The following is a 21,946-nucleotide window of genomic DNA, read 5'->3' as shown; positions in this document are numbered from 1 at the left end:
GTTTAAAACTTTCCACCCTAAAAATCTGAAGTTTAAATAACTTTAAAATTTAAAGTTAACACCCTTATATAAGCGAAACCATTTTTTTTCCACTTGCCATTGTGTAAAGTTATATAATAAAGTGTTTGAACTTGACTGGAGCATTTGTCTGAAAGTCTGGCACACCCATTTATAGAAATTGCAGGCATATTGTTTTAAATGAAAGTGATGTAAAGCGTTCAGAACGTATGTTATAATGATGTTGATTCAAAATGTTCAAATGGTTATCTTGATCAACAGATAACAATTCCGATAACGATTAGACTCCCATATATACGACTTCACAGAACAACGACAAGTCATTTATGCATTTGAAACCATGTTTTATTACCATTAACGAGAAATATTTCATATGACAGGTGATTAATGGCTTGTTTTCCCAAAACAGATGCTAGAGCTAGTGAAAGGTTAAGTGACAAATTATGACATCCCTCCTGGTAAAGAGACAATTCTACAAATGTAATGGAAAATCTTATAAAAAAACACCTTCTAATAGTGTTAATGACAATTATCTTCATCATATGCTCAGAAAGATGACAATGGCCATAAGGGCGATGTTAGTTAGCAGAACAACATTAAACTGTGAATCTAAATGTAATAATCCGTTCGGAAAGCATGCACAGCCCATGCAAAGTCAGGCTGGTTTGATGGAAAGGTTGACACATCTGCAATGCCCAAATTTACCGAAAACAGCTGCTATATATTTCCCTTCCTATCCATAATTGACAAACGACACATTTCTGTACAGTTTTTACATATTCCAGCCTGGAATGTCCAGTTTGAAAATTCAGTAAGCAGAGCTGGAACAGGACATGAGGAAGGTCAAGACCAGACTTCCAGATTAAAGGAAGGTCAAGACCATCCTTCCAGATTAAACCTCACCTTCACAGCCATCTCTCTCTCTCTCCTTAATTTTCACCCAGTTTTAGACGGGCAAACTCATTGGCCAGCTGCAGAGCCTCCTGTATGCAATCTGTGTTTCTACCCGTGGCCTGAGCAGACATGTCTTTACCACCTCCTTTTCCGTCCAGCAGAGGGCACACTTCCTGAACCCACTCGTTGGCCTTCAGGCCTCGGTTTGCAACATCCTGGAAACACAACCAGAGCAAATTGGTGATTTTAAATTTCTATTTTGCATTATTGTGTCTAGTACCATGCAAGTCAAAGTAATATTTAACCAATATTTAAATGTTAAAATGAACAAAATGTGGCATCTGAAACACATTTTACTTCTAGAGGTTGGCTGTATATCAAAATTATTTCAGAGGAAAGGCAGGTTACTGAACATAATGTCTGTTAACTAAGTCCTTGCATATTAAAAGTATAAATTTATTTCACAATAAGAAAATCTTATGCTTTAAAGTCTTATATTTTAAGACAGTCCCCATCCATCTTCAAGAATAAAGTACTCTCTCTAATATGTTTACCTGAGGCACTTGGCACAAGCAGATAATTTTCCCCGCATCGTTGTCCACAGCAAAAAGCATAGCAGCAGTCTGTGGTGAATTTGTCTTCAGCAACTTCAGAGACTCATTCAAAGCCTGTGGACACATGGACAAATCATTAAAGGACCCATGGCATGATAATTTCACTTTATGAGGTTTTTTAACATATGAAATGAGTTTCCCTAGCCTGTTTATGGTGCCCTAGTGGCAAGAAATTTCGATAGGTGTAAACCAAGCCCTGGGTGTCCTGCTCTGCCTTTGAGAAAATGAGAGCTCAGACGGGCTGATCTGAAATCTTCCCCTTATGTCGTCATAAGGGGAAAGGTTACCTCCCCTTTCTCTGCTTTGCCCGCCCAAATATTTACATTTAATTCAGTCGGAATGTCAGCAAAGGTGTTACAAACTGACTTTTACAATATGGATTCGACAGCACCGCCACAAACAGTGAGATATAGTGTTCATTAATGCCTGATCTGTGATCAGTGATTTCTGATGTGTAGCTAATCATTCAAGTTCACACAGACTTTCTTTCTAAATCGTTTAATACTGATTATGCATCAGTGAATCAAGCCAGTGACTAAACGATCAACTTCACGTTGTTTCTCTTAGTAGCATTAAACAAATCTGTTATTTAAATTGTGATTAAACTACAGTGAGCGATCAAAGAACGCTCCCTTTATTTAGTTCGGAGCTGTCAAATCACACATCGCGAGTATATCTGCACTCTTGCCCAAACTGTCATTATAATGAATGATGCTGTTATGCTGCACAACGAAGCTCTTAGCTACTGTATTCATGTCAATATTGTGTTTGCGGTTAGTTGTGGTGAAAGCATTTTGTGAGAGAAAATGCGTTGCAATGACGAGATCACTGCATTCACGTGATAAACAGACTCTTGTCTACTCAATGCTCATCACTGCAACCTTTCATGTGATGGGAAAAGATAAAAAAAATAATTACAACAGTTGTTGTTTACTCGGAGTCTCACAGCAGACACACCCCTTCAAACACAGCATTCAACCCAGAGAATTAAAATCTGGATATAAAAATGCCTTTTTATTTCTAAATTTTAAATGTAAAAATCATACTAACAATATAAGTACACCTCAGGAAACATAAAAAAAGCATTTTAAAAAAAGAAAATAATCCACGTCATGGGACCTTTAAGAGTCTCACTGTACATAATTACAAAATTCAAATCAGTTCAAGTATAGAATCGTAATTTGAAAAGACAATGAGAGGGTTACCTTTGCAGATGCTCCAGTCTCCATCTCCATCACAATCAGAGGTTGGTTGGGGTTACTTTTGATGATCTCCTTTGTCTTTTCCAGGACCTAAAATTAAAACCACATGTTGACAGTTGGTCTTTGCCTTTCCAGAACAGAAAATAAAGTAGTTATTCTAACTGAAAGCTCTGGTTTTTCATGTTTAATACGGTAAAGCTGCTTGATTTAAGGCTATTTATTGCATCAAGTACTTTTTAGCATAAATAAACGTAACGTGAAGTGACTTTACTGGAGTACTGAACTGCAGAGCTCCTGCAAAAATCCACATTGTTGTAATCAGATGCTTTCTTATTCGCTGCTTTCTCACCGCTGTCAATTACTTTTTTTTTTTTTTTCGTTACTGAGTGGTAAACGCGCAGCATATATTAACATGTTCATCCAAACACTGCTCATCAGCTTCAGGTTTGGCTGCGTTTGCTCTAAACTGAAACGTTATGTCTTTATCTCTTGAATAACATTCAGGGAGGCTGCATTACAGTCTTGCGCTACAGCACCACACTGGTCAAACAGTATTATTGCAGGCTCTTCCATTAGGTCATATGAGATCAAACAACTACTCGACCACAAAAATGTTTGTCGACAATTTTTTGTTGTCGATAACGTCGATTAATCATTTGAACCCTATAACTATCCCACATCTGAATCAATTTCTTTTACCCTTTTCTGTACATCAGCCTTGCTGGCACGGTCCAGGTCATCCATGATCTTCTTAAGACCTTTCAGGGAATCCCTCATCTCATCCTTCCGCCACTGAGAGATGACTGCAGTACCCAGGGACTGAATATATATGCATACAACGATTCAGTTACACTTTGAAGGGGTAAAATCAGACACACCACTGATTCTAGACAGGCAAGAGCAGAATGTGTCATTGAGCTCACCTCTGTCATATCAGCAATCTCCTTCTGAATATCTTTATTTGGTGAGGTCTGAGCTTTCACTTTTACTGCCATGGCATCTAGTTCCAGCTTCAGTGCGTCAGCTTTCCTCTGGGCCTGACAACACAAACATCAATCTGTCAACAACAATTAGAAATGGGAATCTAGCAACATAATTCTGCTTCCTAAATTATTTACCCACCAATAATTTGCAGCTTTAAAAACAACAACAACACTTTTCTGAAAGTGTATGTGTACATATATAATCAGTCAATAATAACATTAACTCTCACAATAAAAAGTACATTATTTGGGAGTCTTCGTGACTGATTTGTTGAATAAAACTGGCTCAGAAGAATAATGTATCTGTCTCCTCCAACCTTCTGAGCCTCTGCTCCAGTCACTGCCACGATCCTCCTGATTCCTTTAGCGATCGCTTCCTCTGATACGATCACAAATGGTGCAGCATGACCAGAGTTCTTCAAGTGCCTATAGGTAAAAAATATAAAACATAAAACTCATTAGGGCTGAGGAAAATATTTATTTCTTAAACATCAACAAAAAAACATAAGTAATCTAAATTTTCCATAAACTATTAATAATTCAGAGGCTATGGGGCTGTTGAATGTTTGAATCTGATTGGCTGATGAATGTTCTAAGGTGTGCAATTATTTTCAAGGAAATACACGGTGAACGTAGTTCCAGGCAGGTCTTGACCACATTACATGTCCATATCACATCATTTCAGTTATTACAGCCTAGTGAATGAACTCCATCGCACACCTGTAAGTAATAGGTGCGTAGAAAAATAAGACTCGTGTCAACATATAAGGAACTCCCGCACACTATCTTAACTTGCTAAATATTTTTATTTTTACATTTTTTTTTACGTTGTGCCATTAAACATTTATTTTGCAAGTTAAGTTATTACAGCCTAAAACAGCAAAATAACCAAAACCCACAACGACACTGGCCAAGCAAATAAATACAGTAAAAAACAGGATAAAAACGACTAATTGTTTAATTGTTTTTGCCACAAAATTACTTTTTACGATGTATGGAAACCACATTCTCTATTTCTCCTGCTCTCTTTTCCTTACAGATGCACACACATACACACACGCGCTAACATTGTTAGTGCAACTCTGATTTTTTTTTTGCAATAAAATAGATAAACATATTCATGAAGCATAGAGACAGGACAAAATTCTGAATATTCATAGAAAGTCTATATTTTTGTTCAAATTCACAATAAAACTTGATGTGCTGTTAGAGCCCAGAGATCCAACTTCTGAAATATTAAAAGTTTATTATATTCAAATCTGATGGTCATACGTTCCACCGCAGAACTCGATGGAGGTGAGTGAGCCTGCAGGACTGTTGGGATCAGCCAGCAGCTCCTCCACTGGGACGCCAATAGACACCACTCGAACAGGATCAGGGTACGTCTCATCGAACACTGCCCGCAGACCCTGGATGGCTTTAGCTGCTGCAAGGGGGGCATCCAGGGCATAAACCGGCTGAAGAAAAACATATCCAGAGCATCTCAGCTTGAAAGAATATAAAAGTGTTCTCAATAACATGTAAGCTATTTATCTGTATTCAACTAACTTACTGAAAAAGAGCTTTATTGTTCTGTTTTCAAAAATATCTTCACTGTGAATAAGAGAGTTGTCAAGAAAGTTTCAAGCAATAAGAATACAAAGTGTCTGATGGAAAAGTGCAAGTCTGTGGAAACGGTCCTGACCTTGGCGTCACGAATCATGGTTGAGGCGTTCTCTTCTGTGCGCCGCACTTCATCCGTGGTCATGGCTCCTTTGGCTGTGAAGTCAAAGCGCAGTCTGTCTGGAGCAACCAAAGAGCCCCGCTGATCTGCCTCTCCCAGCACTGAACGCAAGGCAAAGTTAAGGATGTGTGTGGCGGTGTGGTTACTCATGATCGGCCTACGACGAGCCTGAGAGCGAGAAGAAGAGGGGAATTATGTTGCATCTTATGTAGTGAAATCTTCTCTCATTTTGAACCAGATGCAACTGTCTTAATGTCATTCAGTTTTAATTTTCCTTATAGACATAAGGTAAAATAACTCAAATTGTAACATACCTCGTCCACATGCAGAGTTAGGCGGTCTCCAACCTTCAGTGTGCCGTATACTGTCCCAATATGCAGTACGTATCCTCCACGCACCTGAGTGTTCTTCACAGTGAACTCCATCCTCTAAAGCAGCAAAATAAAACATGACAACAACATGCCGCATAACTAAACCAGGCAGTTCAGCTTCTGTGTACAAGCACTCTCAGTTTCTTACATCATCAGCAGAGTCATTTTCCCGGAGCATGTAGCCTTCATCGAAGCTCTGGCCACCCTGCTCGGCGTAGAAAGAGGTTTTGTCGAGCAGCACTCCACACTCTTGACCTGTGGTCACCTCATCAACAAATGCACGCTCCCTCCTGAGAGCCAGCACTGTGCCCACTGGCTGTTCAAACTCTGAGAGGGACACACGATGTCACAAGCATGAAAACCTTTGCATAAACAAACCGTAAATATCAAGAGATATAGCAAAGGTGTAATTGGTACCATAGTTGCCGTTATCATCTGAAGTGTACTTGTACTTGGGGCTGTCATCAGTAGCAGCGACACCTTTGTTTCTGAGCTCTTCAATGGCGTAGATGTCCAGCATGATGTGCTCCTCGTCCCCAGAGCCTTTGCCCTGAGACTTCAACTGTGTGGACAGACATTTTTAAATAGACTTATTCACACTAAAATAATCACAATAAAATCAGTTATTATTGGATATATTGGTTATACAGGATTTTTAATTGTGCATGATCACTTCTACCTATTTTAACTGTTATTAATTAATTAAACAGTCATCTTAGATTACATTTAACAGTGCTATTAAATCAGTGTTTTTAAACACTGATATCGGTGACACTGAATTCTGGTAGCATTAAATGCTTTAATAACCGTCAAATTATTCTGTAATAAACTGAAATTGGACCATATGAAGGAATGAGCTTATTTAAACCTGAGCAGCTTTCTTCTCATCCTCAAAGGCCTGCAGGTCCACTCCCATTCCTCTTTCTTCAGCGATCAGGGCCGTGAGGTCCAGTGGAAAACCGTAAGTGTCATACAGAAGCCAAGCTGTGTCACCTACACACAAAAAAAAAGACATTTTTTTGGGGGGGGGGGGCACACAAGAGAGAGAGAGAGAGCGCGAGAGAGATAGAGAGAGCGCATGAGCGCGCGAGAGCTAAAGAGAGAGAAAGGCAGAGGGAGAGAGAGGCAGAGACAGAGAGAGGCAGAGGGAGAGAGACGTCTTCAAACAACACAAGCGCTGTCTTGCTCTCTCTCCCTTGCGCATATTAATCAATTGACACGATGGTATCGATGTTTAAATCATTTAAAATGAGAATGGAAGTGTGCTCACCCCATTTTTTGTTTGTAAGAGAAAATGTTATAAGATTTCATATCACAATATATAATCGCAGAAAAATAAAATATCGCAATGTCATTTTTTCCCAATATCGAGCAGCCCTACAAAATACTAATATTAATGTGACCTTAGCTTAATTTATTGATGTAATATGCTAATTTCTTAAAGATTTATCTTTGCTTCCAAATGTTAAACCATAGAAAAAAAAGAAAAGAACTCAGAAAGACCTTATAGCTTCCCTTAGATTTAATAACAATTCTCATTATTAATTTTGAAAAATGGATGGCAAGTGTTTTATTTTCAAATAGATGTTACAAAAACCATGTTATGGTTCTGTGCTTCACCTGGGATAGTCTTGCTGTCTCCAAGACTCTGGATCTTGCGGTCCAGGATGCGGCGTCCCCTGCTAAGAGTCTTGAGGAACTGTGCCTCCTCCTCATTGATGATGTCTTTTACCATATCAGGATCCTTCCGCAGCTCTGGGAAAGCATCACCCTGTGGAGAGCAATGAACCATTAAATGGCCATCAGAGAGATGTATCTAATTAAAGAGCATTTCCATTTTTCAGCAACTGACTGAACTGACTTCAGTCTGAATCACTGTCACAGCTGCACACAAGGAATCATTGTGCACATTAAATCAGGAGGAAATAATAGAGTGTCTGAGAGGTAGAGGTCTTACCAGAGACTCAACCACCACATCCACTAAAGAGGCAAAGAAGCCCTTCTGTGCACCCAGCTTCTCGTGAGAGTATCTCACAGCACGACGCAGAATCCTCCTCAGCACATAGCTGCAACACAAAAACAGGGTCACATACACATACATTGACTACGTGTCAATTACTCAGCAAATAATAATACAATCTTCTCACCCCCTGCCCGTGTTGTCAGGCCTGCCACCATCAGACAAGGCAATGGTAATGGTGCGGGCGTGATCAGCCAGGACACGGTATGCCATGTCAATACCATCTGTGTCTTCTGCGCCAACCTTTCCTGTGTATGCCCTGGCACCTGTGCCCTGAAAACCAAGAAAATTCTTTGTAGTTGTGTACATAACAGAATTTATCTATGCTTTTCTATGATGTTACCTTCTGAATGGCTTCAAAATAAGGGATGAACAAGTCTGTGTCGTAGTTGGACATCTTGTTTTGCAGTACAGAGACCAAGCGCTCCAGTCCCATCCCTGTGTCAATGCTCTTCTTGGGCAGAGGCTTTAGCACAGTCTCCGACTCTCTGCATAGAGAGGCCATATGCGTTTAAAACAATGTGTTCATGCTTGTTAAATGCTTGTTTAAAAAATTAAAGATGGTAGTAGAGGACCAATGTTAAAATTCTAGCCAATAACTAATATACAAAATATATATATTATATTTTTGAAGTGTCTTATGCTCATCAAAGGTTGCATTTATTTGATCAAATACATGAAAAACAGTCATTTTGTGAAATATTATTACAAATTTTCAAATGTAATTTATTCCTGTGATGGCAAAGCTCTCCAGTCTTCAGTGTCACATGATTTAACATAAATAATTCCATTGTGATTTGGTGCTCAAGAAACATTTGTTATTATTATCAATGTCAAAAAAGTTGATGCTTGATATTTTTAAGGATGCTATTTTTCACTTTTTGATGAATAGAAAGTTTAAAGCACCATTTATTTATACTTCTTATCACTTTTGATCAATGCAATAGGTCACTGCTGAATTAAAGCATTTATTTCTTAAATTAATAATTTATTTTCCTTTATTGAATCAATCAACCATATATTAATGTTTTTCAGAATTAAATAAACTTTGACATTATTTAAAGCTGCGGTAGGGAACTTTTGACGCTCTAGCGGTTAATAAACAGAACTGCTTGCGTCTTGTGGAAGAACATTGTAGCCGGAACTACTTCTCTCTGTTTATGTCTATGAAGAATCACAAAGGTACTGGGTTACTCCGCCGCGGTACCCCCGAAGCAATCTAAAATAGTCCGAATATAAACCCTTATTATAGGTGTACCCTAGTGATTCAGGACAAGCTAAAAACACGGTTTGGAAAACGGATTCATGGTGTACTCGCTTATTATATACATTTTTCTACATTTTGAACACAAACAAAGTTACGGACCGCAGCTCTGATTGGTTGATTTCTTACCGGGAGCGGATGACTTTCTGCAAATGGCAATAGGACCACTGGGAGGAGCTTGATTTTTTCACAGATTATCGGTCTCATATTCTATTGTCAGGACATAATGACAGGTTTAACAACTATGTAAAAATATATTTTTACAAAAGGTACCTACTGCAGCTTTAAGAAGCCTATAGCTGATATTACGCTGATATATTACTGAGCATCCATTTGAACAATACATAAAAAGTGTGTGCAAACTTTTGGTAAACTGTTTCCCACTGTTAGCTGTACTTGGTTTACCTGTTAAACTGAATGAACACCAGGTTCCAGATTTCAAGCACATTCGGGTCATCCATGTTGACCAGGTGGGCGGCATCTCTGCCTCCAATGCGATCATAGTGGATCTCGCTGCAGGGTCCACATGGACCGGTGTCTCCCATCTCCCAGAAATTATCTTTCATACTCCCCGGCAGAATACGGCTCTCCTCCATTCTGAGACAGAGTGTAGATAAAGAAGAAACCTTTGACAATATCACATCAATTACTTAATACTTGTCCAGATTCTGTACTCACCCCAAGTCCAGCCAGATCTGTTTGCACTCCAGGTCAGGCTCCAGGCCTGCTTCAGCATGACCACCAAAATAAGTCACATAGAGTCGGCCAATAGGTATGCCAAACTCTTGCGTCAGCAGCTCCAGTGCCATCTTGCAGGCCAGGTGCTAGAGACAGAGTGAGACAGAGCATGAGAGAAAAAGAGGGATTCAAATAGAAAAGGACAAAATTAGTTTTTCCATTCATACAGAAAAAAACTAATCATACAACGACAACATAAAAAGAGCATGATTCTATCCATCTCTTACTTTGAAATAATCTCCAAAGGACCAAGAGCCCAACATCTCGAAGAAAGTATGATGGTACACGTCTTTGCCCACATCATCGAGGTCGTTGTGTTTGCCGCCGGCACGGATGCACTTCTGTGTGTTTGCAGCACGACGAAGTCTGGCCATAGGGTGGGACGGGTCGATGGTGTTCAGGAAGATGGGCTTGAACTATAAAAACAATATGTTCTCCTACCAACTCCACTCTTATGTTGTGTCCATTTTTGTTACTAGGTTTAAAATCTCCTTACCTGGTTCATCCCCGCATTGGCGAAGAGAAGAGTGGGGTCATCAAGCGGAACGGTAGACGACGAGTGGACGTATTGGTGATCATGGCGGCGAAAGAAGTCGATGAACTTCTCACGGATCTGTGCAGCAGTCAGTGAAGAGTCCATGCTGGTTGTGTTTTTCTCAGGGGACTGGGGGTATACACAAACACACAGTGAGTCAGAAACCGGTTTCACAAAAACAGCGGGTGGAGTAAACATGCAGCTGCTTCTTAATGCACCAACAATTAAAGAATGTGTGTGAACATCATGCACACCTCACAATCACCGTATCAATATTGGGGCATGCGAGAGACGAACAGAAAAAATCGTCTCTGACGAGCAGAGAAATTAATCTCAATGTCTTTATGTGGACAAAAAGAAACTATGATCATTTGAATGTAAACACAAAAATGTAAAATACAACTATGTTAATAACAACAGCAAATCAAATTATAAAAAAACACCTCCTGGAAACTTAAAATGAAATCAAACACTTGGTCTGGCATTGAGAAAGCATCTTCCTCGCTGTGACGCTCTTCAGCAGGTGGAGCCAGTATGCAGCAAACAAGAGAGATGAAGTAATTACAGCACCTCTCCCATAACAACTAAATCAAAACATTAAGACATATTTTTTCCAAAAGTCAACTCATAAACACTCAAGCCATGCATGCCACAAACAGCATCCGTTGACAAACAACTAAACTATTTCGATATCTACACACCGAGAACCAGAATTTCAACAAATTCAGTTTCATTTTCTTTCCAAAACCACAACAACTGAACTCAGATGACAGATTCATATTAACACATACTTCCTGAATAAAGATACTGATGTTTATAAGCTTCAGCCTACTCTAAATCATGCTTCCAAGAAATAATGACATTTTCATGAATACATAAATCATAAAAAATGTGACAATAATCACAAAAGTAAAAAACACACACATGGACAAACTAAAAATGCATGTGATCCTTTCATGTTAAATTAATCACTGTTGTTCTTCATTTGTCGGCTTGAACAAAAGCTTCTGCAAAATGAATACATTTAATCTATAATAATAATAATAATAATAATAATAATAATAATATAAAACGCATATAAATATATCTAATAATATAAAACTCGTTATTTTATTATTATTAAATGCTCATATTTAAGTATTATTTATTTTTTTCTAACATATAAATTACTATAATTTATAGCCTACTCTAAATTACGCCTCTAAGGCTAATACAAGTCATAATTAAACATCAAAATTGAACAACCATCAAAGTCACACACATGCATGATGAACAAACTCCTTATGATGAATCATAACTGTTGTATTGCATAATTTGTTTAAATGTTTGAATAAGAGCTTCTGCTAAATGTAAGTGTAGTGACAATGCAGTGCAGCTTATTTAGTAATAAATAAATAAATACATGAACCAAAAGTAAATGCTGACAGGATGCATCAATTTTTCTTGAGCCCTGAATATAACTTCCAAACAATACAGAGAAAAACGCATCTACCGATGCTTCATGAAGGATCATAAGAATCAGGCATATGACATAATGCACCAAGATTAGTGAGCAAATCAACAGACCAAGACCTGGACTCACAGAGCTTCACCTGACAATAGAAGAAAGCTTTGGCACATAAAAAAGTGAGATGAAGAGCCATAGATGATGTTCTATGATCATAAAGGAGGTAAAGAAGCTTTAATACAATAAGAATATAATATCTGCAAGATCCCATTCCCAAGAATACAGAACTATACAAAACTTAAATTACATGACAGTCTCTACACATGTATGAAAACTGGAATCTCATTTTTGCTGCACTGCATTAAACAGTGCATTACACAGGCCAAACCCTTATTGACAACATGTATGATGCAGCTAGTGCTGATTTACACATCAACATCTCTATCTGGATTATTCAGTATTCAGTCACCCTGTCATTATGTCAATGTAACTTTCAAAGAGTGCTGGATAATTCAGTCTTTAAGATTTATTTTTCAATAACGTTAGCATGCTTCCCCTAAACTCGAAACAAGGCTAAGCTGACAATCCAGTCATTCAATGAAACAATTTAATTGGATTCATATGGTCTCGTGATATAGATCACAAAGATATAATGTAAAATAATAACAAATAACGTTTGGAAACAAATGCAAATTTAATCAAACTTACGAATAGTAATCTTTTAACCGCTTCAGAAGCCTGTCACACGACTTCCCAAGCCGGCTGAAACCAAAAGGAGTAGAAGCACCGCCCACAGAATAGTAACGTTAGATGATTGGCTCAGGAATATTGATGTTTCAGTGTACGTAGTTTCTATTGGTTCAGATAACTTTCGATCAAAACAAAGATCAGCCTGGATATGTCAAAGACGTAAAAGACAGATCTGGATGATGCAATGATAAAGTAAAAGTGCAGTGATATTATTATTATTATTTTATTATCTTTTTTTTGTGTTACAAACGTGATTTACAATCTCTTTTAATGTTTTTTTTTCTCTCTCTCTCAGTTTATAAGAAGCTCTTCTTCCTGCAACGCCATTGCTATAAATAATGCCATATTTTATATGTTTACGGAAATCGTTGTGCGTTACTCTAAAAGTATAACTTCCTTCATCATCATCATCATCATTATTATTAATAGTTATAATAGTAACAGTCCAAATAGATTTTAGAATATTATGATGCAGTGTGATGGAGGAAGGGTAGAAGATTTTGCACAATACAAAAGCAAGACAAACATTGAAACTAAAACAATGCATTAAATAATAAAAGTAAAACAATAAGTTAAAACAGAGTACTTTCAATTTTGTGTATTTGGCTATAAAAGTAACAGTAAAAGTAACAAAATTTTGTTTATGCACAAACCCCACGTTTTATTTCCATAAGGTTAAGCACAATTAGAAAATAGATTTATAGAAAACAGAGAGTTGATCATTCACATGACAGTAATGGCACTACTATTTACTCAGAAATTTACCTGTAATAAATGTCACTTACTCGCTTGTTAAGGTTACTCTTTAGCTATCCCTGTCATCTAATAAGTTACCTTTACCAAAGACTATAGAATACCCAAAGGGACTTTGTCTTTACTTCTAAAGTCTCCATTTCCAATTGTTAAATGGTACAAATGCAATGTCAAGTGTGCAAGCATACTATCTAGCTAAACCTGATATAACATTTCACTGACATTTTATTTCTACTGTCTGTGATATTGCTGTTTATAGGAAATGGAGTGATAAACAACAAATATAGAAAATATATTTTGCAGTCACATTTACTTTCTGTTGTAATTAAAATAACATTTATATCAAACACAACAGCAGCATTATACTTAAAGTATCAATAAACACTGATTTCCAAATTGTCATTAGATAAAAGCGTTTATGTATTAAAAGCTAGGGTGTATTCACATGATTGGGCATTGTACATGTAGAAAAACAGCTTTTAAGGTACTTATATTCAAGGTCTGCATGAGAGCATGCAAAGATATCATATCAAAGTAATCATTAAGGACATTTTACAAACTCTTGGTATGAACAAAATTCAAACAAAATAAGTAACAAGCAAAACAGCTTTCATCAAGTCATGTATATATCATAAACTGTATCATTTACAACACACTTGATGTATGGCTCTCTGAATTGTCTAGATTTCTTGGACAGTGCCCTATTTCACATTTTTGTCTGAACAATGATAGTAGTTTCTCCTTTTACATCTCTCAGTCTGTCCGAGTCAAAGTCGACAAGCAGTTTCCTCAGGCCAGCACGGGTGGGCTTGAAGGAGAATTTAACGGTCACAGCCTGACCAGGTTCAATCTTACCACTAGAGAAAAAGAGATATATACACGTTAACAGTCAACCAAAACTTGGATGCCTTAGATGAGGTCCGATGCACATCGAAAAATGTATACTACTGTAGATACTGAGTTCACGCATAAATTAAAATTTGCAGAAAATGTACTCACCCTCAGGCCATCCAAGATGTAGATGAGTTTGTTTCTTCACTGGAATATATTTTGAGAAATTTAAATAACTTGCTCACCAGTGGATCCTCAGTGAATGGGTGCCGTCAGAATGAGTTCAAGTTGATAAAAAACATCACAATAATCCACAAGTAATTGACTCCAGTTCACCAATTAATTTTTTTTGAAGTGAAAGGCTTTTAAGACACTTTTAAATTCAAACTGTTGCAAATCAGTCCAAAACAGTTAAACATGCTTTGCGGTGGATTTTGAAGTGAGAAGACAATAAAGGGATGGATTTATTCACTGGACGAAGTGTTATTATGGATCATGAGCTGGGATTGAGCTCTGTGGATTATTGTGATGTCTTCATCAGCTTTTTGGACCTTTCATTCTGACGCCAGCTATTCACTGGAGAGGATCCATAGGTGAACAAGTGATGCCGTTCTAAATTTCTCAAATCGGTTTTATTGAAGAAAAAAAAAAGCAATCCCATCTACATTTTATATGGCCTTAGAGTGAGTTATTTTTTAACTGTTTATTTTGGGGAGAACAATTCATTTAATGTCGAGTGCATACTCTGCATGATTTCTAAAACTAGTACATACTGTGTTTTTATTTCTTTCGCCTCTGTCAGTCCTGCTCCCTCCACAGTAAACACGCCTCCTTGAAGACTAACAGGTAAGGGATTGTTGAAGGAGATTTGTGCTGTTAGTTTACGTGATACAATCGCTTTCCCAATAATCTGAAATGTAGAACAAATATTGATTATTGGTAAAAGGGCTAAAGCCACTGACAGAGTGCAAGTATTAAAGCAGCAGTTCATCACCTTGATAAAAAGCGCAGGCATTTTCAAGGGGATGTTGATTTCTTGTAGAATGATGTTGTCTTGATCAGTGGGTTGGAGGAGGGCTGTGACTCTTATCATGTGATGTTCAGACACACATGCCCCATAATGGTCATACTGAAGTCGCAATACTTCTTTATGGGCTATAAAGTGATGCAAAGATATTTTTGAATTGATTGTCCTTAAAGGAGTGGTAAAATTGGTTTTCAGGATACTGTCCAAGTTTCCTAGTCTTACCTTTGTGAGCTGGCACTGTGAGAGAGGTTGTCTTTCTCTGGCACTCTGCGCGGTGGATACTATTGTAGGTTATTGCATTCGATGTGACTGTGAGCTGTGCATCTGTGTCCTCCCTACCAGCATTATACACCTCTATGATCACGTCAAAGTCTGTCCCATGGATAGCTGGGGCGTGCTTGATGAAAAGCTCAAGCTGTCCTGGGCCTTTGTTCTTTTGGCCCACTTGTCTTCCTGCCTTTTTATAAACCTCTCGCTCCTTCATTGATCCTGTGGTGGGACAAAGCATTTGAATGTGATTAATATCAAAATATCACAGTTTCAGAATCAGTTGGCATGGACAAATATAAACTGAAATCAAAAACATACATTCGACAGGTCACTTGTTTTTACCTTCAGGATATTTGTAGTTAGCAGTAATGTCCTCTCTAAAGTCTCCATACACGCTCTTAGTGCTTATGTTCCGCCCTATAACTTTACTGTTTTGGGACACTTGAATTCGTTGGCCATCTGGATGAACAATCCAGAAGATCAGATCAGCATTCACCTCAGAAAACACAAATGGGGTGTCGTACTTCAACCCCACCTCTCCCTCTTTGACTGCATGGACTGGACAAGGCCCACAGCAGAAGACTCCTGTAAGAACATGAGAGAAGAGGATGTAGGTATCTACAAGCTAGTTAATATTACAGTTTTATGTAATGGGAGATAAAAAGAAGTAATTCTCTGGATGTTCTTGTTTTTTATACTTGAACGAGTAAAGCTTTACCATCACTCTTTTCTTGAGGAGTTGGATCTAGCACCTGCCATCCATCGTAACCTTCTGGGAGGTCATCGCGTTTCATCCAGGATTCAACCCAACAGTGGTAGTTCCTGAATATAGAGGATGAAGCTCACAGCTCAGGGACCACAGAGTTGCTCTTTGAAATCTCTAATAAACTTATATAACTTGATGGTGTTCAGCTTTGTCTCAGATGTTTTCTTAAAATTGCTTAGGAGAAATTATATCAGACAAAAATGACAAAAACTGTTGTCATATAGAATAGGTTTAGAGCAAAACAATTATGTGGATATCATAACTCACCAGATGGAGTCCTTGCTGCCTTCAGACACACTTCCAAGCTGATCATTGAAAAGGTAATCCACAGAAATGTTTGCATCAGTGTCATGAGCGGATGAGTAATTTGTGATACATCTCGTTGGAATGCCAAGACAGCGGAGGACTGTGGAAAGGGGGTATGTTACAGAGCATGTGAAACACAAACAGAAATAATAACAGCAGTACGCACTTCTGCATTTAGAAAGACTTAGACCTAGAATACCTAGAATATTTTCTAAATCTTTTGCTTCTTACCTGTGCAGGCCACTCCTGAGAACACCCAGCACTGCCCATAGCGCACTTTCTGTCCCCCTTTCTCACTCCAGCGCCTCAGGATGGGCACACTGCCAGTCCAGCGTGTGGGTGCCACCCCATCACTGTACTTCCCATCCCAGCGCCCAGATACCACCCCCCGATCATCGTTAGCATTCACCTGTTAATGCAGATTAGAACGTATATACACACACAGAATGTATATAAAATACTTCTTACAGATTACTCCAGTGAAAAAGTCACTTATGCTTGAACAAATATGTTTATAACAGGGGAGACAGCAAATGACCATGTTGACAGGTGGCTTACCATGGCAGTAATAGTCCTGCTAACATAAACAGGGCTTCCTCTGTTAGCTATGTCCATCTCTGAATTTTTCAGGGCTGTGGGTGAATTGTCCAGCACTTCAAAGCAAATATCCACCACATCTTTTTCAAACTGTGTGAAAAATAGAATCCGAAGAATATGAATATCTTGGTTTGCTCACATTAAACCATAGACTAAACCATTTTTATTTGTAAGTTTGTTCTGTCCTCAGGGCCTAACTTTTATTTTACAAAGAAAGCTTAGCACTTTCATTTCCCCCACTTTCTCCCTAGACTCCCAATTTCTCTCTGATTGAAATAGGACAGTCCCTTGTTTGTGAGACAGACATTGTTGCTGAAATGTCTGACATCTATAGAGAGTGATTACCCAGCAGACAAGCCCTCTGTGGTTCTCCTGCCACTGATCTGTCACAATTCACACTCTGCCTCATCTGAATTCCACCACCATGCAACATCACCCATAAATCCTGACTGTGTGTCAGTCATCCCAGGCTGTTAAACTTTCCCTGAAAGGGCACTGGCCACAAGACTATCTAAACAAATGAGGGCTGTATAAATTTGGATCTTGAGAACCTTGGAATGCAGTTGTAGGTTACCTGTCCAAAGTTCCATGGAACAGTGGTGATATCATCCCATGAGCCCTGGTACAAGATCCCACTTTCATTTAAAATGTACTCCTGCAGCAGTTCCTCACTTGGAAGGTACACAGAGTCATCTGCATGAAAGAAAATCTATTATAAAAATGTTTGATGAGTGATTCAAATCAACGACAGCCAATTAGAATCCACCTAACAGCTTGAACATTTAAAGCAGCAGACACACAGTAAATATTCTGCAACAAGGGTTTATAATAAACAATCTTATAGTGTGTTGGCTTGGATGTGCATATAGTTATCGTTATAGTTATCTTTTTAGTTCTCCTTCTCTGCCTGGATGGGCCTAAAGAGTGTATACTTATAAAAACAGAATGTTAGTGTCTGCTGGTATGGATGTTAATATAGTTATCATTATAGTAACTGCTCTTGGTGTGCACTGACCTTAAAGTCCCTTAACAATAACAATAATTAGCTTAGCATCCACACCAATGGACAATAATGTTCTTTTTATTATAAGTGTGTGCTGAAGTCAGCTGCTGCTTTAAATGGGCAATCTTTAATGTTGGGTGGATTATGATGGTCTGTGAATATTTTAGCATTCAATAACTGTAAGAAAAATGAATCTGAAAGTGATTCCAATTATTGAATTCCTTTTTTTTTTTTGTACTTCCCTATTATCATACAATTAGAACTATTATTAAAAATGGATGGTTACAGTTATCATTAAAATTTTCATTTTTAGTGTGAGCAGCCCTCACGTTTTTCCTACAATGACATTTTATCTTCCATGGAACCCAAAAGCATAGTCTGTCAAGCTCCAAAAGAACAAATAAGAACCATAAAACTATTGCAAAAGTCTTCAATTCAACTTTTAGTTTCCTCAGGTTACATAGTGTGAAAAATAAACCAAAAACTTAGAAGAAACAAAGTCATGAGGAATCTTATATTTTTCAGGTTAATGATCCCAAATACTCACCTTTGCACCAGGGATTGAAAAGCAGGTAGAAGGTCTGAGGCTTGGTTTGCTCCAAGATCTGCCCATCAGCTGAGAGCAGAACCACAGTCATGCTGTACAGACCCACAAGAGCATCAGCAGGGCTGTGAAGAGTCAGCATCACCTCACCCTGAGCATCACGATGACTAAACCACCATTTCCCATGAGCTTGCTCTGAATCTGACACCCTCAAGACCACCTCATTTTTCTTTCCTATAACACACAAACATGTGCACACAAATCATATGCTGTTGTTATGTGCATTTTAGTATTTTTGTGATTGAGGTATTTTTTGATCGCTAAACCACTTGACCACCAAACTGATTTTATCTAGTAACTTCTCTTATACTCCAATTTAAGATTACTGCAGTATCAAACCCCAGTCCAAAACCTACTCACCATTAAGGTGATGATACATGGGGCAACTTTTTTAAACATTGTTGCTTGAGTACTTTCCCATTGAGAATGGGCAACAAATTTCTATATGGGTACTTTAGATCGGTCGTGGGCCCTGTGTCTCACCGGGTTGCCCATTGACGGCAACATTGCCCAGAAACATTGTTCCCCCGTGTATCATGACCTTTACTCTCTCCATCTAGTTTACTCACCCAGGTGTAGTATGAGGTTGAGCTGCTGGTCTCTGTGCTGTGGGATGTGCTCAGTACACTGCAGTACTACAGAGAAAGGCTGACCTCTGCGCACCACCAGACGCTTCACATCCATCTCCTCAGTGCGGTGAGCATGGTTATTCTCATAACACTGCAAATCTATACCACTCAGTAGGGCTGAGCACCAAAGAAATTAATAAAGAGTTTAAACAATGCAAGCAAATATCATTTGAACATCCATTTAGTTTAGTGAGACTTCCATTGACCTATACCATGTCTTTAAATGCTTTTGAATATTGCAGGCTGGTTATTTGGGTGGCTAAATTTATGTTAATTATTGAATGTATTAATGATGTGGTTTGCAAAAACCTTGTTTTCCAGTCTTGCGGACCAGTTTGAGATACTGACTTGAAATGGTACATTCAAAAAAAGTGTTTCATAACAAAATGCATAAATATGAAACTTTTCCATAAATACGAAAGCAGGGCACTGACTCATTGGTTATTTTATTTGGTCTGGTATTGGATTTCTTATGAGGTCTGGGCTTTATAGCCCCAGCTTAGAAAGCGATGAAGAAAGTGTTATGACAGTAACATTAAAAGTAAATGATTAAAATGAAAAGATTTTCCTATTTCGTCTTTTTGGTGAAATATCTTCTTGTTAACTGCTGAAATGATTTGTATTGTATTTGCGTATATTATCTTTAAACAGTAGGGGCCAAAAGACTGAAACCACCTTAAAAGCTGGAATATATTACACAACTTGTGCCCTGACTTGCAGTCTGGAGGAGTCTATGTTAGCTGCCAAAAGTTTGAGCCAGTTTACAGATTTTGTGCAGTCAGAGTTGAGGGTTTTCACAAAAAATTGTGAATGATGCATACTATGATTCCATTTGGTCAGAGAATATCAAAAATGCATCTCATAACAAGGAGATCTATGTTTCTGTGTGTGATTGTTGTATTTGGATCAATTTGAACATTTGCTAATGTGTGACCCTCAGTTTAGTTTATTGTATGATATCCATTTTTTATTCTGTAACCATTTACAAAGTTGGCAAATATCTGATGCCTAGTGTTTTAAAACACTTTTTTTTTGTTTTGTTTAAGTTGTGTTGTGTGTTCCAGTCTTAAAAAAAGAAAAAAGAAAAGTTATGACAAAAATATTTAGGATCTTTTAGTCAATATTTAAATGTAAACAAAAAGCGAACTGTCAGATGTTCTTGGTTTCATTGAAAATCACAAAGTACCTTGGGACATTCTCAACCAGTATTATTAATATTTAGCCTGTCACTCAGAAATAAAGGTACAAAAGTTGTCTCTAGGACAGTACCATTTGAAAAGGTACTAAGATGTACCTTTGAGGTACTAATATGCACCCTTTAGGCCTAAATGATCTTAAAAAATTACCAAATGATCTTAAAAAATTACCGCCTCAATGATAACTTTTGTACTTTTTTTTCTGAGAGGGGCGAGATGGTACAAAACAACAGTTACACTGCTTATGATGTGTAAAGTTTCAGTTTGTGGTTGCAAGGGTGTAACCTGCAAAGAAAACTGAATTTGTTGAATATGTTGGGAAAGTTTTAAAACTCTGTTTTTTCGCACAATGCATAAAAATAATAATTGGCGACAATAACACATGTCTAAAGTGTATGGCAACACATTTCTTCTTCTTTCGTCTTTCTCAGCTTAGATTCTGCTCATTGCTGCTTAATGACATTTTCTTTTAATGTTACTACCATGCCAATTTCTTCATCGCTTTCCAAGCTGGTCCAATAAAGCTCAGACCTCACAAAGAGGTCCGATAAAGGACCAAATAAAATAACACAATCCACCAAGAAGTCAGCGGTCCACTTCCATATTTATTTTAACAAACCTTTCACTAGGACCTTTAGCATCTTATACTACTGCTGTTTGAGTAAGATTATGATTTAATGGAAAGGCGTAATATATTTTAATCCATGGTAGAAAGACAGGTTTTTTAAATGAAACCTGCAGTTTCCTGCACTAATGGAAATGTATCTTGCCAGTCTTCTTTGCAAAACTCTTTACCATCAGACTGCATAACATAAATCTTAGTCCACTTAAGCAAAAAGTTCTTCACGACTTTACAATATCTTTTAAAAACAGTCTTACAGTAATTCAGTAGTTAACAAAAGCTTATGTAAATGCTAAATAGCATACTGTATTATTGCTATCAATCATACTGATATACTCAGTTCTTACTTTGAGCAATATTTTTGAAAAACAAATATATTGAGAGATTTTCTTACCATTATGGCTGGCCATTGATGGATTTAGCTTGACACTTCCAAGTCCTGTTCTTGATGTTTGCAGTAAATTTCCGTAGTCCAGTCCAAGACAGCTGTCTTCCTTATAATATCTTTGCTGTTTTAGGACCTATTTTATAACGAAAGACCTTCCACGCCCCTTGAAGCTCCACCATCTCTGTCTCTTGCTGACTGTACTTCTTTCTGTATAAGACACATCCTGACTCACGCATCCTCTCCGTTTCATTTATGACCTCTGACATCACACACACATACAAGATCTTCAAGCATTCAGGGGTGCTAAGTGTGTACAGACAGTGGTCTTTCTATGTGTGTATGCAGCTCTGCCTCTGCCTCTGTGGAAAAAGACTCAATGCTTGAGTATTTACTAC

General features: G+C 37.9%; 2 protein-coding genes across 2 annotated transcripts; both read right to left on the bottom strand.

Annotated features, from left to right (window-relative positions):
* Positions 1-341: 341 nt before the first annotated feature.
* On the bottom strand, positions 342-12,620 carry LOC113061464 (alanine--tRNA ligase, cytoplasmic-like). The gene is made up of 21 exons (XM_026230592.1): positions 12,518-12,620; positions 10,324-10,491; positions 10,055-10,243; positions 9,768-9,913; positions 9,495-9,686; positions 8,169-8,313; positions 7,953-8,098; positions 7,763-7,871; positions 7,426-7,576; positions 6,674-6,798; positions 6,223-6,367; positions 5,954-6,132; positions 5,749-5,862; positions 5,396-5,602; positions 4,984-5,168; positions 4,029-4,137; positions 3,652-3,765; positions 3,428-3,547; positions 2,732-2,818; positions 1,467-1,580; positions 342-1,127 (listed from the first exon to the last, which is right to left on the bottom strand). Exons 2-21 carry the CDS (start codon positions 10,465-10,467, stop codon positions 948-950), a joined length of 2,901 nt encoding a protein of 966 aa, XP_026086377.1. The 5' UTR covers positions 10,468-10,491; positions 12,518-12,620; the 3' UTR covers positions 342-947.
* Positions 12,621-13,605: 985 nt separating this feature from the next.
* LOC113061465 (protein-glutamine gamma-glutamyltransferase 2-like) lies at positions 13,606-21,753 on the bottom strand. The gene is made up of 13 exons (XM_026230593.1): positions 21,558-21,753; positions 19,286-19,462; positions 18,660-18,890; positions 17,684-17,802; positions 17,071-17,199; positions 16,744-16,921; positions 16,474-16,612; positions 16,159-16,262; positions 15,783-16,025; positions 15,393-15,659; positions 15,138-15,298; positions 14,917-15,053; positions 13,606-14,169 (listed from the first exon to the last, which is right to left on the bottom strand). The coding sequence occupies exons 1-13, from the start codon at positions 21,571-21,573 to the stop codon at positions 14,019-14,021; spliced, it is 2,052 nt and encodes a 683-aa protein (XP_026086378.1). The 5' UTR covers positions 21,574-21,753; the 3' UTR covers positions 13,606-14,018.
* Positions 21,754-21,946: the final 193 nt, after the last annotated feature.

Source organism: Carassius auratus, chromosome 43, assembly GCF_003368295.1.
Source record: "Carassius auratus strain Wakin chromosome 43, ASM336829v1, whole genome shotgun sequence".
Classification (NCBI taxonomy): domain Eukaryota; kingdom Metazoa; phylum Chordata; class Actinopteri; order Cypriniformes; family Cyprinidae; genus Carassius; species Carassius auratus.
Note: the sequence above shows the minus strand (reverse complement) of the source record. Positions and strands in the feature narration are given on the sequence as shown.

What these genes read in the sequence shown, in the direction of transcription:
- LOC113061465 (XM_026230593.1), bottom strand. An exon ending in TAACTACAAATATCCTGAAG is followed by an intron (nt 15,660 to 15,782) that starts GTAAAAACAAGT and finishes GTCCCACCACAG; the next exon opens with GATCAATGAAGGAGCGAGAG. An exon ending in CACAGTGCCAGCTCACAAAG is followed by an intron (nt 15,299 to 15,392) that starts GTAAGACTAGGA and finishes ATCACTTTATAG; the next exon opens with CCCATAAAGAAGTATTGCGA.
- LOC113061464 (XM_026230592.1), bottom strand. Translation starts at nt 10,467, where the DNA reads ATGGACTCTTCACTGACTGCTGCACAGATCCGTGAGAAGTTCATCGAC. An exon ending in CAGATCTGGCTGGACTTGGG is followed by an intron (nt 9,687 to 9,767) that starts GTGAGTACAGAA and finishes ACTCTGTCTCAG; the next exon opens with AATGGAGGAGAGCCGTATTC. An exon ending in ATTTTGAAGCCATTCAGAAG is followed by an intron (nt 8,099 to 8,168) that starts GTAACATCATAG and finishes CTTGGTTTTCAG; the next exon opens with GGCACAGGTGCCAGGGCATA.